The sequence below is a fragment of the Vulpes lagopus genome, chromosome 4 (assembly GCF_018345385.1).
Source record: "Vulpes lagopus strain Blue_001 chromosome 4, ASM1834538v1, whole genome shotgun sequence".
Lineage (NCBI taxonomy): Eukaryota > Metazoa > Chordata > Mammalia > Carnivora > Canidae > Vulpes > Vulpes lagopus.
The window spans coordinates 25,714,758-25,730,033 of record NC_054827.1 but is presented as its reverse complement, the minus strand read 5'-3'; the positions used below and the strand labels follow the sequence as shown (position 1 = coordinate 25,730,033).

General features: G+C 49.8%; 1 protein-coding gene across 12 annotated transcripts in view; it reads right to left on the bottom strand.

Moving 5' to 3' along the window:
• RBPMS (RNA binding protein, mRNA processing factor) overlaps nt 1-15,276 on the bottom strand; it is a 173,630-nt gene that overhangs the window by 11,924 nt on the left and 146,430 nt on the right. For 7 of the 12 annotated variants that reach the window (XM_041751315.1, XM_041751314.1, XM_041751320.1 and 4 more), the window contains 4 exons: nt 12,812-12,942; nt 1,967-2,100; nt 655-867; nt 68-137 (listed from right to left, as the gene is read on the bottom strand). In XM_041751315.1, the coding sequence (XP_041607249.1) occupies nt 690-867; nt 1,967-2,100; nt 12,812-12,942 (443 nt within the window). In that variant the 3' untranslated portion in view covers nt 68-137; nt 655-689. Of the gene's footprint in view, nt 1-67; nt 138-654; nt 868-1,966; nt 2,101-9,878; nt 10,107-12,811; nt 12,943-15,276 lie in introns of those variants that run through there. The other 5 variants (XM_041751318.1, XM_041751317.1, XM_041751324.1 and 2 more) reach the window with 3 other exon arrangements.

The window sequence follows — 15,276 nt, the reverse complement described above, 5'->3', positions numbered from 1 at the left end:
GGACATCTGCTTTGTACTGGGCCCGTTAAGGCACCTGATGCAGCCGTCCCTCAAGCCAAGTACTTACGTAGTATTCAGCAGAACTGACGGGACTTCCAGCCCTGAGAAGTAGCCTCGGAGGGAGGGAGCCAGCGCATCTGGAAAGACATGTGGAGAGAAGGCTGTGAACCAGGGCTCCCACTGGCCATCCTCATCCTGGGAGCATCCCAACGGCTGATGGAGCCAGCTCACACATGCTCTCGAGTGCTGGCGGGGGGAGGCTCCCCCAGGGCCTTCCATGGTCCCGACAGAACTCCGAACCAAGCCCCCAACAAAGTTCCCCCTGGGGGAGCATACCAGGCCCAGCAGCTCCCTCGCTCCCGCCCCCCTGCCAAAGTGATGGCCAGCCACTACTGCGGCCCACCTGGCCCAGCGAGTCCCTTTTTCTGCGCTCAGTGACGCCTAGGCTAGGCAACAGGCCGCCCTGTGGTTTTCTAAGCAGGTATGGAAACATGCATCTCCTTTGACAAAGGAGGGACAGCTCAGGACCCAGCTGTGCCAGTAAGAGCTAAACTGGGCCAGGAGAGCTTTGAGATTCTGCTCCTATTCTTTTACAAGAGGAGTTCTGGCTTCTTGGCACTGTGGGGTCTCTGGTACCCCAAGCCCTCTGCTCACTTTGCTGAGGAGGACCTGTAGCCCCATCTTTTCCATTAGGTTTCCAAAGTGGAAGGCCAGTGACAAAACAAATGGATTGAGTGATGCTTTGTCCACTTGATTGAAGGTTCCCGGTTCTGCGCTGAGGAAACGTGAAGACACAAACCAAAGAGCAAATGTGCTTTGGCTTTAAGAAATGTCCGTCCGTCGGCAATGTTGGTTTTGCCTCTTAGCCTTTGGACGGAAGAAAGAAATGCCCATTTACCACTGCTCCTCTCATTTTCATGGAGGAGGGATGGCCCCATCACCCCGAGGGCAACATGGGAAGCTGGGAGTGCAGGAGGGAGAGCAAACTACATCAAAGGGAATCCTGCTCAAGAGAGCTGGATGGCTCTATGGGGACTGGCATACCCCCAGTGTGGCAGGAGGAGAAAGATGGATCTTTTACCTGGGGCTGGCCCAAAGTGCTTCTAGAGTAGAATGCAATGCTGGAAGGAATTTTACCCTGGCACATCTACTTTGATAGTTTAATAAAATAGATGTTACAGGTGAGGAAATCCACTGAGATCTGGGTATTGTGAATGACATCCCCTTGGGCACAGAACCCCACCGGGTCAGGCAGGATCCAGGGCCCAGGCTCTATTTGCTCTCGTAACATGTCTAGGAGGGGCCCCCAGACAGAGCTCACACAGGATCCCAGCCTTCGGTCTTGGCGCACATGCAGGAGTCCTCAGCATTTCCTTGTACTCCATGGGCCTCCTTCACAGGGTGGCTCCAGGGTAAGGGGATACACTGGGGCACTCTATCTCAACCTCCTTACTTCCTCAGGAAATGAAGACTTAAAAGGACCACAGATGCGTTTTGAGCTTCTGCCCATACTAGGAATGTGGCTCAGGGACCTTGGGCCAGCCTCCCATGAGGGATCCTCTGGTGGGGCGGGGCCCACACTGGATATTCCTAGAAATCAGATCATCAGCATGAAGGGGTCCCTTGCATTGAGAGGGCAAAGCTATATTCCTCGGAAGCTGGTGGTGGCTGAAGTTCACCACACTTCTGGTACTGAAGTTCATTTAAGGAAGGGTCAGCTTCGTCTTCAGCATTCAATAGCAATTAAGGGAAGGAGGGACCAGAAACTCTTTGCAAGCAGGGAAGCTACCAAACATGTCACTTGGGGAATTTAGGAGTATATGCAGGATAAAGAAGAGAAAAACAAAGAAGGTACGTGTGGGAGAAAGGGAAGGAAGAGGGAGAGAGGAGTACAGATGTTTAGGGGGAGGGGCAAAAGTGAGGAGAGGATGGGTAAGAGAAAGACAAAGAAAAATTTCATACCTACCCATGGCTTATGGCTTTGTGCATCTGAATCCACTTGCTCACTAAGCAAAGGGCAGAGTTGGAGCTGCCTTCCTGGGACAGGTGGTAAAGGAGGGGACGGGGGCACAGCCTCACGGCAGGTGAGGGGCTAGGAACCTAAACACACAGCAGGAGGGGATGGGTCTGTGTGCACTGGAGTCGCAGGGAGCGCAGTGGTGGCGACTGGTGCTGCCTGGGTGTAGGGCTGGGGCACTGAGCCCCAAGAGGCCAAGACATGTTGGTGTTTCAGAGACACAGGAAGAGGGGGTCTGACCAGGGGGTGGGGGCGCAGTGGATGGCATGACTTTCAGTGACAGTGACTGAGAGAAGAAGCCCTTCATCTCCCACACCCACCCCAGCCTCAGCCAACCTCTTGCACATGCTGGCCTCTTCACCCACACCGTCCTCACACCCAAGCCCTGCAGTCAGCCTGGTCTAGGACACCCGAGCACTCCAGGGCGAGAAGCAGGCTGACTGGGCTGTGGGGTCCAGGATAAGTCGTACTTAGTTCAGCTGAGCTGAACCTGGCCCGCTGGCTAATTCCTGGGGATGATGTGGTGGTAATGGAACAAACAGAGGTCCTGAAATTCATCACTCTGCGCCCTGTGGCTTGGACACCACTGCCCCTGCCAACAGGGTGGCTCCTCTCACTGCATTCCACAGAACTCCAAGCCTGCCTAGCTGCCTCTTTCAGGTCTGAGAGGTGCAGTGGCACCCACTGCCAGCAGAGGGCAGTGCCCCCCCAAGACCAAGCCTGAGCTTCTCCCACACATTTCTGCTCAGCAGAGCAGATCAGTAGAGCTCCTGGGCAAAACGGAGTTCAAGCAGCAAGCAGCTGGTCCGGGTGAACAAGCAGTTTTGTGCTAACTACTGCTGACCTCCAGGGTGTGGGGGGTATGTGACACCCCACTTGGGATGCTTGTTCTGCTGTGCTTTCTGGCCGCAGTCACCCACAGCCACTGGTGCCCATTGCCCAAGGGGCTGCTTTAGTGCATCATAAACACTGGGGAAACCTGTGGTTCCCTTAACTCCTCCACAATTCAGCAGGGATCAATCTAGCCAGTTGACCTTCATGTAAGACATGATCCTGTCTAGAGAAAAATGCACGAGCTGGCCTGTACCCTCACACACGCACACACTGCATACCTACAATCCTGCATACAGTGTCAGGAGCTTCTGAAGTCCCTATAAGAACCTCTAACAACACATGTGACCCAAACCAACACTGATACTTAGGAAGACCCTGAATGAGCAGCACAGTGTAGAGCGCTAAAAGACGAATTATCTGTGCTGTGCCCTCCACCCCTCCCTTCTAGTGGCTGCCTGTCATCACTACACTGGCCCTTAGAAACAGGCATGGGAAGTGCCTGCCAGGTGCCTGCCTCAGTTAATGGCAGCAGTTATCAGTAAATGCTCCTTGGTTCAGCTATTTTCTTCTCCATGAAATAAAGGTCTAGACCAGTGGTTCTCAGAGTGTGGTCTGTGGCCCATGGTGTCACTGAACTTGTCAGAAATGCAGAAGCTCTGGGAGAGAAACCCAAGCCTCCCTGCATGTCCCAAGCCCTTCCAGAGATGATGATGCACATGTCCAAGTTTGAGAAACACTGCTTCCATATGAGGTTTCCAAAGTGTGGCAAGAAGTACGCTGTCTAGAGATGCTCTGTGGTCAAGGAGGTTGGAGAGAAACGCAGTCTCTGCCCCTCTGGTGGATGCATGTTAGAGACTCTGAGAAGCTCAACAATGAAGAAACCTGTTTGACTTAATTTAACCCTGGGTTTCCCAAATGTATCTGCCCACAGAATCTTTTTATTATGTTCACCTGTAGGTGCTGAGAAACACTAGTGTGGAAGGCCCCTTCCAGTGGTGATTCTGGGAGATTGTCATCACCTGGGAGGCTCAGGCATGTGAACGTGGCATCCAACTTTCTAGCTCTTAACAAAAGTAATCAGAGCTGGAAGATCACCAGACCAGCTGGTGCCCTAGATGTCTGATCTAATCTATAAGCAGCAGTGAAGATTTTCTTACCGTTCCTGATGCAGGTGCTGTACCTGAATACAGATTTCCCCAGCACCATCTATTCAGAGGCGGGCTCCCCCTTTAAGGCATGGATATTCAGGTTTCTATACGTAGGGTCCCTGATGAGATGGGGGCACTGTCTACCCTGCAGGGGCTTTCCCAGCACTGAAACAATAGCAACCAGCCACTCACACATTCTTTAGTTATAACCAAACCAGGCCCACTCACTCCAGGCCTAAGGATCCACTCTGAGCAGCAGAACCAAATAAAGCATGCCAGATCCTATGGCAAACTTTGCTGAAGGCTGCCAGGCTAAGGAGAGGCTGCTAAGCCAGAAGCACACTATGGTCCAAGAAATTCCAAACTCACCAAAGAGATTAGATTGATCTGCAATACAAAAATGATCTTTATGGGATGATCATGCGGTTCTTCAAAATTGCACCCCTGCCCCGTCTAATACAGTGTTCACCAACACTGGAGAAACACTTTTCAGGAATTTCTGTTTCATGAAATGAGGCCCACTGAGGATCACTTTGAAGGAACATCTGCTCTCCTGTTCCCAACCCCACCCCCAAACTGCCAGCCCATCCCCTCTCTCAGCAGACATAGGGCACAAAATATAATCACCATTCTCTCCTCTTTGGCATCTAATACTCCTTGTTTAGGGCAATTAAACAAGTTGCCATTACGTAGGCAAAATGTCAAGATCTATGTGAACTGGTCCAAAAGTTAAGTCGGCCATCTGACCTACTCCAATTGCCAGAAAGGAAGGGAGCCAGTCAGTCCTGGCCAGAGAAAGTTATGCTCGGCGTGGCCTTCTGCCCCTACAAGATCTCCCTCTCTGGATAGTGGCACACCACCGAGGCCTTAGCCCAGGCAGTGACCAGGTCTAGACCCTGTAAACACTTCCTGCTAAGACTGGTCAAAGCGGGGCTTAATTAACCATAAGCCTTCAGGGATAATTTTCTCTCCTGGGCTCTTAACACTCTGTCTGTCCTAAGCACAAGCCAGGTTCTTGCTTCCCAACAGGCATGTGAAATGTGCTCAGACATCCCAGAAGTTCACTCAAGACGCCACTTGGGTTGAGGGCACCCAAGCATGTAACATCCTGTGTCAGATTAAGTCCATAGTGGCTGCTTGTCATCCATATTTAATTCTGTCAGTCTGTTAATTTTTAACTATGTTTGCTATCAAGGACCATTAGAGGTCCCCAGGAGCCGAGCCCAGTGAAGCGCAAAGTACTTCATGGCAGAGTGGATGAGGCTTGAGGTTGGGGCGTCCCACTTTCCCATCCTGTCACCGAGCTCTGGCCTTCCCCACCGACAGCACAAATCCTGAATAAAACATGATCCCATTTGGAGTTGATTTGCCTTTTTTTCCCCTGTCAGAATTGGTTTTCTTCAAGGAGAAGTTCACTTTCTTTTTATGAAGGCTACACTACATTTTGTATTTCCCAACTTTCTTTGTAGCCTTGGTTTTGTCTCCAAAGCAGTTAGTGAATTCTGACACTTTTAGATGGTATCTGGGTGCCCGTTCCTAGGAAAGAGGCCCAACCCCGGGTGGATGGCCAGCTGGCTGAACCAGAGCCTCGCCTCAGCACACACCATAGCCATGGGCCACCATTCTTGCAGTGCCACCAGCGGCGCTCTTCACTGAAGAACAGAGGCTGGGACCTTGGTGTTCTCTTGGTGGCTGCTGGTCTTAAGTCCCTATAACTGCTTCTAATGCTACAGAGGGAGGGCTCAGGAGCCTGTGGGCCATGCTAGATCATGTTCTAACAAAAAGGAGGAAACAGAAGAGCTAGGTTAATAATTATGACTCCATGCTAATAAGCATTTTACTCTTTCCCTCCAAATGACCCACCCCATCAAGTAGGTACTCATTCTTCTTACTTATAGGTGAAGAAACTGAGCTTCAATGAGGTTAAAATAAACTTGCTTAAAATCCCAAACATAGCACAGTGGGTGGAAACTGTTATTAAAACTGGCCTGTTTGAATTTAAAACATCGAGGCCCAATTCCGTGCCACACCCTCTACACCATCCTACTCTGACAGACCACCTATTTGTTAATCTCAAGGGCAAGGCAGGTCCATGGACTCAGGAAGGGGCTCTCATTGCGAATGAGGTGGGGGTGAGGGTGGAGAGGGAGTCCTAGGCTCTAGGAAGTTTAGCCTTACAAAGGACAGAATGAAACATGCTTAAAAGACCTAAAAGACTGCACCAAATGAAGGAAACCCTGTGTGCGCCCCCCCCCCAGCCAGAAGAGGCCGGCTATGAGCTGCTCTCAGTCACAGCAATGGGGAATTTGAGAAATCTTGTTGGGATTCGCAAGCAATGGCTAGGGCCACAGCACTAAGGCTCAGCAGTAGCAGCTCTGACCAAAGAAACATCTACCCCTGGGGAACGCTGGCTGAAGGATTTGGGACTGAAGACGCCAGTGAGGGCGGGGCCCAATGTTTCGGGCTCTCACTGCCTTATAAGAGCTCCCTCATTCTCCAGATACCAAAGAGCAGAGGAAGAGAGGTGGTGATAGAAAAGGTAAAGAGAGGGGATCCCTGGGTGGCGCAGCGGTTTGGCGCCTGCCTTTGGCCCAGGGCGCGATCCTGGAGATCCGGGATCGAATCCCACGTCGGGCTTCCGGTGCATGGAGCCTGCTTCTCCCTCTGCCTGTGTCTCTGCCTCTCTCTCTCTCTCTGTGACTATCATAATTAAAAAAAAATTTAGAAAAGGTAAAGAGGTCATTTGCTTGGTCAGGGTGGGACCCCCCAGGGCTCAGCTACAGGACTATGCAAAGAGTAACTTCCCAAGGCACAAGAGGTACCGGTGCCACCTGAAGTAAGGCTGCAGAGAATTCTAGCAGATGGACTGTGGGAAGAATGAGCCCAAGAGTCTGGGCAGGAATGGGCAGGATGACTCACGGGTCTTTCTCTCTTCTCCAGTTTCTCTGATAGAGAAGCAAGATAAGGCAGCAGCTGGAAAGTTCGGGGACAACGGGTTTGAGTAAAAGCACACACAGGAACCACTTGGTCTCTCTGGGAATTCAGCTGTTTCCCACTCTTGATCTACTTCCTGTCAGGGAGAGGTTTTCTCCTGACAGGCGTGTCTGGGCCTGGCTGTGGGGGGAGACTTTCTAAGGGGACAAGTCCTCCCAGTGCTGGCACAGGCTGCAGAGACCTCGCTGGTGGGTGTAGGGCAGGTGCTGTCACTCTGGGGGCTGTCCCTTGATGCCTCATCTTGCTCATCTGTCCCTCACTTATTCTTTCCAACCTCTAGCCCTCCATTTGGCTGCAGCCATGAGGACTCTGCAGCCGCCTCAGTGTTGTCAAGACAGTGCTGGATGCCCGTAACACCAGAACCATCACAGCCGTGTGGGTAGCTAGTCCTAGGTTGCCTTCTTGTTACAAACTCACATGGCTCCTTAAAAGGCTAACGTCTGAAGCCCTTCCTATGTGGCAGGCACACTTTCTTGTTCTACATGAAGGATTATTAGGCTCACTTTGCTGAAGCCCAGAGATTAAGGAACTTGTTCTGTTGTGGTCACACAGCTTGAAAGTGGCAGAGTCAATGTCTGACCAAGTAGCTCGCGGCCTGCACTTCCAACCCTATACTACAGCCAGGCTCAGTTCTTCTGAAGGACTCGAGTTCCAGCACAGGCCAAGCCTTATGACTCATGAGGCAGACACAGAGACAGCCCAGAGATGGTGCTGGAAAGGGAGAGGGGGCTCTGTGCTCCCTGCTAAGTGGGAGACACATGCCCAGGGCACACAGGAGGCCGGCGCGGAGAGCACAAGGCCTGGCTGGCCTGCCCTGCCCTGGCCTCCTATGGGAGTTAAGCCAGGTGGCTCCCCGACCCGAAAGCTGAGCAAAATCAGGAACTAGACGGGACTAGCACACTCAGGAGACAAGAGCACCCAGGGGCAGTTTCTCCTCACAGTCTGACCTTCAGGGAGCTGTAGGTTTAAAGGGAAAGGTACATATCAGAGGATTAACAGTTTCACAGATATCTAGAGCCTTGAGCCTACAAAGGCAAGCTCTGGAGCCCCTCAAAGCTATGTGCTTCCAGAATGTCACAAGCCCTGGGCTGCAGGGAGACAGCAGCTGCTGGACAAAGCCAGGCCTCAAGGACCAGGTCTCAGGTGGTAAGAGCCGATGCCATCCAGGAGGCACAGAAGCAAAGGTCCCAGATCTCCCAAATCTTCTTCCCTTACTTTTGCAAGGCTGTGGTGCTGAACCCCCCTGCCCAACCCGGCTTTCATCCACCCGACTGGCTGCAGGACCTACCACTTCCAGCACTGGCTGGAAGCTGAAGTGGTCTTACTGTGTGAGTCCCACCACGTGCTTGGGCAGGAGGCATCACTGCCTTGCTGCTGGGGGCTGTGTGCTCCCTGGAGTCCACACTCACACCTGCCCTGCTTCCCACCTCCCTCAAGACACTCCCTTGAGCCACGAGCTTCAATTATACCCTGTGCCAAACCAGATGCTCTTGTGTCTTATTCTCTATGGGACAGAGTTAGAGACAGAGGAGACACTTGGTGAAATTAGTTTTTAAAACAAAGTTTAAAGATTCAGTTTTCAGTTGCCTTTTGCTGCTGGGTCAATGCCTGGATGTGGTGGGTGGGTACGTGGCTCTGCTGTGGGCCCCCACATGCCGTTCCTGGCCCTTCCCTGCCCCATGACCTCTCTTGCTTCCCCATGTGGGATCACAGTTCTCATGGTCCATTTCTATGCTGATTGTAGGTTTAGCCTTCACAGTTTTTCCACTGTGTCACAAGGCACTTCTCAAGGGGCAAGACTTGCCCTGGGGAGTCTCTCAGGCTTTTAAGACCTTCTGTCCTCTCACAGGTGATGGGCTCTGGCCGGAAGCTGGGCAGCATCCCTGGAAGATCGTCTGCTGTCACTCAGGGCAAATGAGGCCTTTGAGAAAGAGATACGTGCCCAGGACTTGCTCTCAGGACTACTTACCTGTATAAGATTTGGGCCCAACAAGCTGGCTCTGGTCAAGGGTAAATGGCATTCTGTTTCTAGAATGTGATGAGAACAGTGCACTTTATTGGTTTTCTCTCTGCATTGTCAGCAACAAGACTAAATGGCAACAAGTAGCACTGAAGGGGCTGGAAAAGGCTGAGATGTGTGGGTACGACCTGGCAGGACTGCTGTTCTCTGCTCGAGAGGACGACTTTCCTAAAAGCCACGGATGAAACCTTCCCTCCTGTTCACAGGGACTCACAGAATATATACAGTAAATTTCAAATACCAATGACCTGGAGAGTAAACAGGATGACCAGGTCTAAACATGCTCACGATCTTCTTGGAAATCAGCTGTTTGCTGCATCAGATATTTCCTTCATATTTACGAATGACACAGCAGTAGTGCAGTCTTCAATCCCACTGCCTCAGGTGATAATGCCTCAGAGATAGGATGTGGTGTCAAGCATCTTCAATTTATAGATGGAGGCACCAGGCTGGAGCTGAGCTACAAGACGAAACTCCTGATCTTCAATGACAGTCTCTGTCCCCTGGGTCCTCTCTGGATCAGGGTGGATAGACTGGAAAACACATCTAATTTGCTTCAAATGGGCTTGTGATGGCGAGTCACACTATCTCTGCTGAAGCAAGATCTCCTGGGAGCGGTGACCCACAGACACTAGACAGAGAATCTTCCAACGTGCAGCTCTTGATGGTTTGGGAGCCCAAGAAGAGACCAGCAGCAGTAGTGAGGCCTCAGCTCCAGGCTGGGTCTCCCCTGGAGACTCTGAGGCCACCTCCCATGTGATATGTGCTCAGCGTCACAGGCCCAATCATCCCATAATCTCAGAGATAACCTCTCAGCTCCAAACTCGCATCACCATGAAAACAAAACGCTGCAGTCTACTTGAGATAATTTTTGCTCTGATTAAAATTTTTATTGAAATCTCTCAAATGTGACCAAGAAATAATTTTTGCAAAATGGGGGAAAAATAGCTAACAAGCAAATTCAACATGGGAGCTCCCTCTGCTGGTCTGCAGTAGGTTGGTATGTTACAAACACATTCCCAGAGACAAATCTAATTTGCTGGAGAAGTGGACAAAAGACAGGTGTGTTGGGCTTTGCCTCAGGAGAGAAACACTAGAAGAAAAAAAAAATCCAAGTCTCAAAACAGAGCACAACATTGCTAAGAAAAGCAAAATAATATAAACACTTCTCCAAAGACATACAGTAAGCTCTCCAAACAAAACCAGAATCATCCACTAAAGGGATGCTCCATTTTAGTCTTCCCCACTGCTCTATTCTCTCAGGCCCTTTAGGTGAAGGTTAAGCTCTGATTCCCTTGTCTTTGCCTCCAAGTCTCTTCTCACAGGCTTCTCATCTACTTAAAGAAGAAAGATCCAAGGAGTCAGTAGAGCGAGGCCTTTCCAAAATTCCAACAAAGAATAAGTCTTTGGTGAGCCAGCACTGAGGTGTGGAAACAGCAAGGCCTGGGATCAGGTGACCTGGCTCCAGTCACAGTAGAGCCACTCACGACTTTTGAGAACTCTCCATCTTCTTTGGTCTGTCTCCTCAACTGTAAAATGGGCCAGACCTGCTGATCGGGAAAGCCTCTACCAGTTCATTCTAGGAGTCTCATCTTGGACAAAGAAATTTAAATAACCATATCTGTTCATGAGCCTTTAGAATACAGAACCCAAGCTTGCGCTGGGAATGACTCCAAACAAGCTGTGGGGTTGAGCACAAGGATCTCTCTGATTTCAGATGAAAGTTCCACCAACTCTAGGACCGATGTGGCGGAGCCAAGTGGATTCCAGGTTGAGAAAGTCTCAAGATCAAGGAAGAACTCACAGGGGAGGGTGCCACCATGGGCAATACATCCCACCAAGTCCAATGGTTGAGTCCATCTAATCTTGGCACTGTCTCTAACCTGTCTCACAATGGGCATGGGTTTTCTAATCCCTTAAGACTCTTCAATTCCTTTTTCCACCTACCCCCAGACATACTTTGGATTTCACCCATTATATGAAACAAGGGCAAGTTACCCAGATGTTATTAAGGCCCAAAAGCCATCATTCCCGGTCCTTTATGGCCACTGTTAATTCTTGCTTTTCCACGGCAATAGTGAAAAGCTTTACTGATTAACAAAGCCACCAACACTCAAAATACACGGCACACTTGGCACTGTTCCACGGTACTAGCAACATTTGCCTCAACTGTCTGTTAATCTGTATTTAGGCAGTCTAGGAAGAGGAAAGGAAGACCAATCCATGGATGGTGGGGGCGGGCCCAACAACAGGGAGGACCTCTCTGAGTCATTCCCCATCATCTATGAAGTTACCCCCAAGGCCACCGCAAACATTTCAATGACTCAGCAGAAGATATTCATGGGCTCATATTTTGTCCCTTCTCCCTCCCCCTTGCCACCTACAAGGACACTGAGCCTGACAAGGACTGAGGTGGAAGCAGCAGTGAGGGAAGGGAAAGCAGAAAGCACAGCTGATATGGTCACTGGGCATCAGGCTCTGAATCCTGCTGCTACCATATAGGTCACGTTCTGTGCCAGGTGCTCTCAACCACCATCATCTACTTTTCCCTCACCATTGACTCGACTTTCTACCTCCTTCTGCCAACACCAGGGGTCATCACTTCAGGGGCCTAGGCACCAAGGTCCTCTCTTTGTAGTTTGCCTGTGCAGCAGGGAAGCTGGGCTGTCCGTGTGTGCAAAGAGCAGTGACAACTCAGCTGGAACAGAATGGAAGCATACGCAGCCAGCACCACGCCTGACCCCGCAGCCTATAAGGATGTTAGTTAGCCAGGGGGCTGCCTGGCCGTGTTTTATAAAACCCTGTGAGTTCTGTACAACATGAAAGAGGTTTAAGTCAGAAGGAAGAGTTTTCTGGGAAACTATATTTCATCCAGCCTTGTAAATAAACATTAAGCAAAAAAGACAAAAATCCCCAACCTGCCTGTCTAGGCCAACTGTTTTTTTCAGAAACGAGGCTTTCCTGCTTTTAGAGGAATTTCACGTGCATTAAGACGAATGAAATTTCATGCTTTCTTATTTGCTATTGATCATCACTCTGAACCCTAATGGTTATCACTACTGTTTGTACTAAGAGCAACGTTTTTCTTTTCACAGGGAGAGGAGGGGCTGCTATGTAGATCGTAATCTTTGTGAAGAAACCAGGGAGTTTATAAAACTCCGGCTATTATTAACTCAGAAGGAAAGTAAGTCCAGAGGCCCTCAGCTTAACCTGTAATTACATTCTCCACACTACACTGTCCCTCCTTTTTCTACAGGGCTTCCTCGAGGTGGCAGAAAGGAACCCCTAATCTCTCCTGTAACAAGTGTAAGCTATCCTGGAAACTTCCAACTTTCCCCTTCAGTCACTGAATCTCCTAGAACACGAGAGCAGCAATCTCTCAGTACGCAGGTACACACAGAGACATGTAACTCCCGCACAAGTGCACACCTTCCTCCACAGCCCTTGCACACGACCAGGCACACACACACACGACCGTGTTCTAGTGACGCCCTCTGGCTGGCTGGGGGCTGGGGAGGGAACCTGTGCCCAGTGTCTTGTGTGTGACATGAGGGTGAGATCATTAAGGAGGAGAGAGGTGTCATCTGGGGCAAACATCAGGCAGTGGGTGATATCATTGCTGTCAGACGGTCCTCAAGTCCTGGAGGAGTGTCAGCTTGATTTAGAGGGGATCATTAATTTCCTGAAGGTGGGTCTGTTAGCTGGATAGGTGTTAGTTGTACAGTGTGCTCTGGGGAACCGAGTTGGAAAGGACTGGTGATGGGGTGAGTGAAGTCGTGGCCGATGGGTATAAATTACCTGGGCATGCAGTGAAGCGGGATAGGTGAAAGCAGGAGGAGGTAGAGCAGGCGCTAACTCCGCTGGGTACAGAGGGTACGGGGCCCACACTTCAGGGCTACTGGGGTAAAGTGCAGGCACTGTGAGCTCGTCTGCAAGAAAAGAATAAGGGAAGAGTTAGTGGTTACAAACAGCTACTTTCAAATCAGAAACAAAACACCACAAATAACCCCACACCCCAAACAATGTCAGAAGTCAAATTACTCTCATTCTTTTAATAACCTGTTGGTTTGGGTCCTGAAACTCTAAGCAAGGGAACGGTAAATACAAAGTGAAAAAAAGCAACAGGCATCTGCTGCCTGTCTGGCCTGCTGGGACCTCAGGCCTGGGATCTGCCCTGGACACTCTGATGTCTTTCCAACTACAGTCGGGGGAACATAAGAACAGTGGGGATTTCCTGCACAAAACGGCACATGTGGCCCTCTAAGAAAAAGAGGAAGAAAGAGGATGGGTAGGAGATATCCCAAGAAAATCCACTGCAGAGAGAATTGGGAGAACAATGGTTTACTGGCAGGGCCATGACAGGCCAGAACGACCGTAGGACTTCTGTGATTATCAGAGTAATTACTACTGACAAATAGATCATGGTCACCAAGTACTTCCCATTTAGCCCATGGAAGCACAGGGCCAGACACTGTGCCTACAGGGCATTTAAGATGTCAAAAATGCAGAGAACAGAAGTGAAAAAGCCTGGAGTATCTTGATTAAAGTTAAGCTCCACAAAGATGCAATTTAGAACATTCCGTAGTTGCTGCTTACACTGGTCTAAATTTGATTCCATTCAGGTCAAGCTGCAGTTTGCCAGATTGAAGGGCAAGTGCCCGAGGCTCAGAATGTATCAGGAAGCAATCCATTAAAGTAACAGAAAACACATGAGGGAGCGTCTCCGCAAAGAAAAAAAAATCATCAATCGATAGTTATGAATCTGGACTCTGTGAAGCAGCAACCTCAATATGTGCTTTTATCACCTGTCAAAATCTGAAATCAAGGAGGTCAAGGATGCTAGCTGGGACTGCTGAAAGGCAACTGTCATAAAGCCATTAGTGACTCTGCCATTCAGGACTTTCCAGAAGTCCAGAGTGCATGTGACCCAAGGTCAACAGAGTCATTTCACTCCTTCCCACATGTAAGAAGCCACCCCAGGGCTGCTCATTCTGGGTCTTCCTCATGCTCCCAGCCTCCCCCCTCTCCCAAACTGTGGCTGTGGGCAGGGGGCTAGAAACAGAAAACCTATCCTGAGTGTGATGTGGGGAGTGCTCTACGGAGCAACCGGAAAGAAGCTGAGCCTGTGGGTGCCTGTGGACCTGGTGAGTTTTTCCCACAGTCAGTCAGCATGGCAAAAGCTTCTGAGAAGATGGTGGGAGTCCAGGGCTGATTGAGGACTATCCCTTCAGAGGGCTACACTGTGGCTGGATGGACTCCCTGACTCCCTCCCTCAACAAGGCAGTTCAAATGTCCTCTTCAGACCTGGTGAGGGGAGTGCAGCCTGCTTGTAGATTAGATTAGGCTGGAGAGTGTAGCCCAAAGAGGAGACTCACAATTATTATTTGAACAGGAACACACAGTAATCAAAAAAAAAAAAAAGAAGGGGGGGGGAACACACAGTAACATCCTAAGCTTCTTCAAATGATCAGGTCTATACCATCTACCTCCAGTTCTAGGGTGTGTAGGTGTTTCTAGTTTCGGTCAGAAAATTCCTTATGGAGGGGTCAGGAGAACACTTCACAGACCCCTGTGTTTCCGGTTATGACAAGACCAGACCATATGATTTCCATTAGAGCAAATCTTGTGGGAGCCCCGCTCGTGGAAACTAACTGTTGCCAGAACCCAGGCCTCGGATTTTAAACAAACAACCGTTCTCAGGAATGGCAAGCTATTACTGTTGTTGTTGGTACTATTATTTCAGCTACCGTGCTATTTTAAGACATTCTGAGTCTTAAAAAAAAAAAAAAGTCAAGAGAGTCTCAGGACCTAGCATGTGAATGTCTCAGTCCAAGCTCGCTCAGCCCTACTGTGACAGCAGAGGACTCTAACTGCCATCAATGGGGGTGCTATGCAGCACTATGAGGGGGCCTGCAGCCTGATGGTGGCACTTCCTCATCCTGTTGCCTCACAACAACTGGCCAAGATGGGGGTACTCTTATCTGATAGATTTTTCTCTAGCAAGTTTTAAAAATGAAATGAGAGGTTTTTAAAGATATCTGATCCTAAAGAGATAAATAATAGAGACAGGTGGAATCAGGGTTTCAATTTCAGCCTCAACTGATAGGATTTACAATTTCCAGACATTTCCAAATTTCTATCCTAAAGCATCACTTCCCATTGGGTCTAGACTGACACTTGGAAACTATTCACTAACATGCACAAACCTAGCCCAGCAAGATGGGGCATCTGCTTCCAAATCTCCCACACCCAAAGCTGCTGAG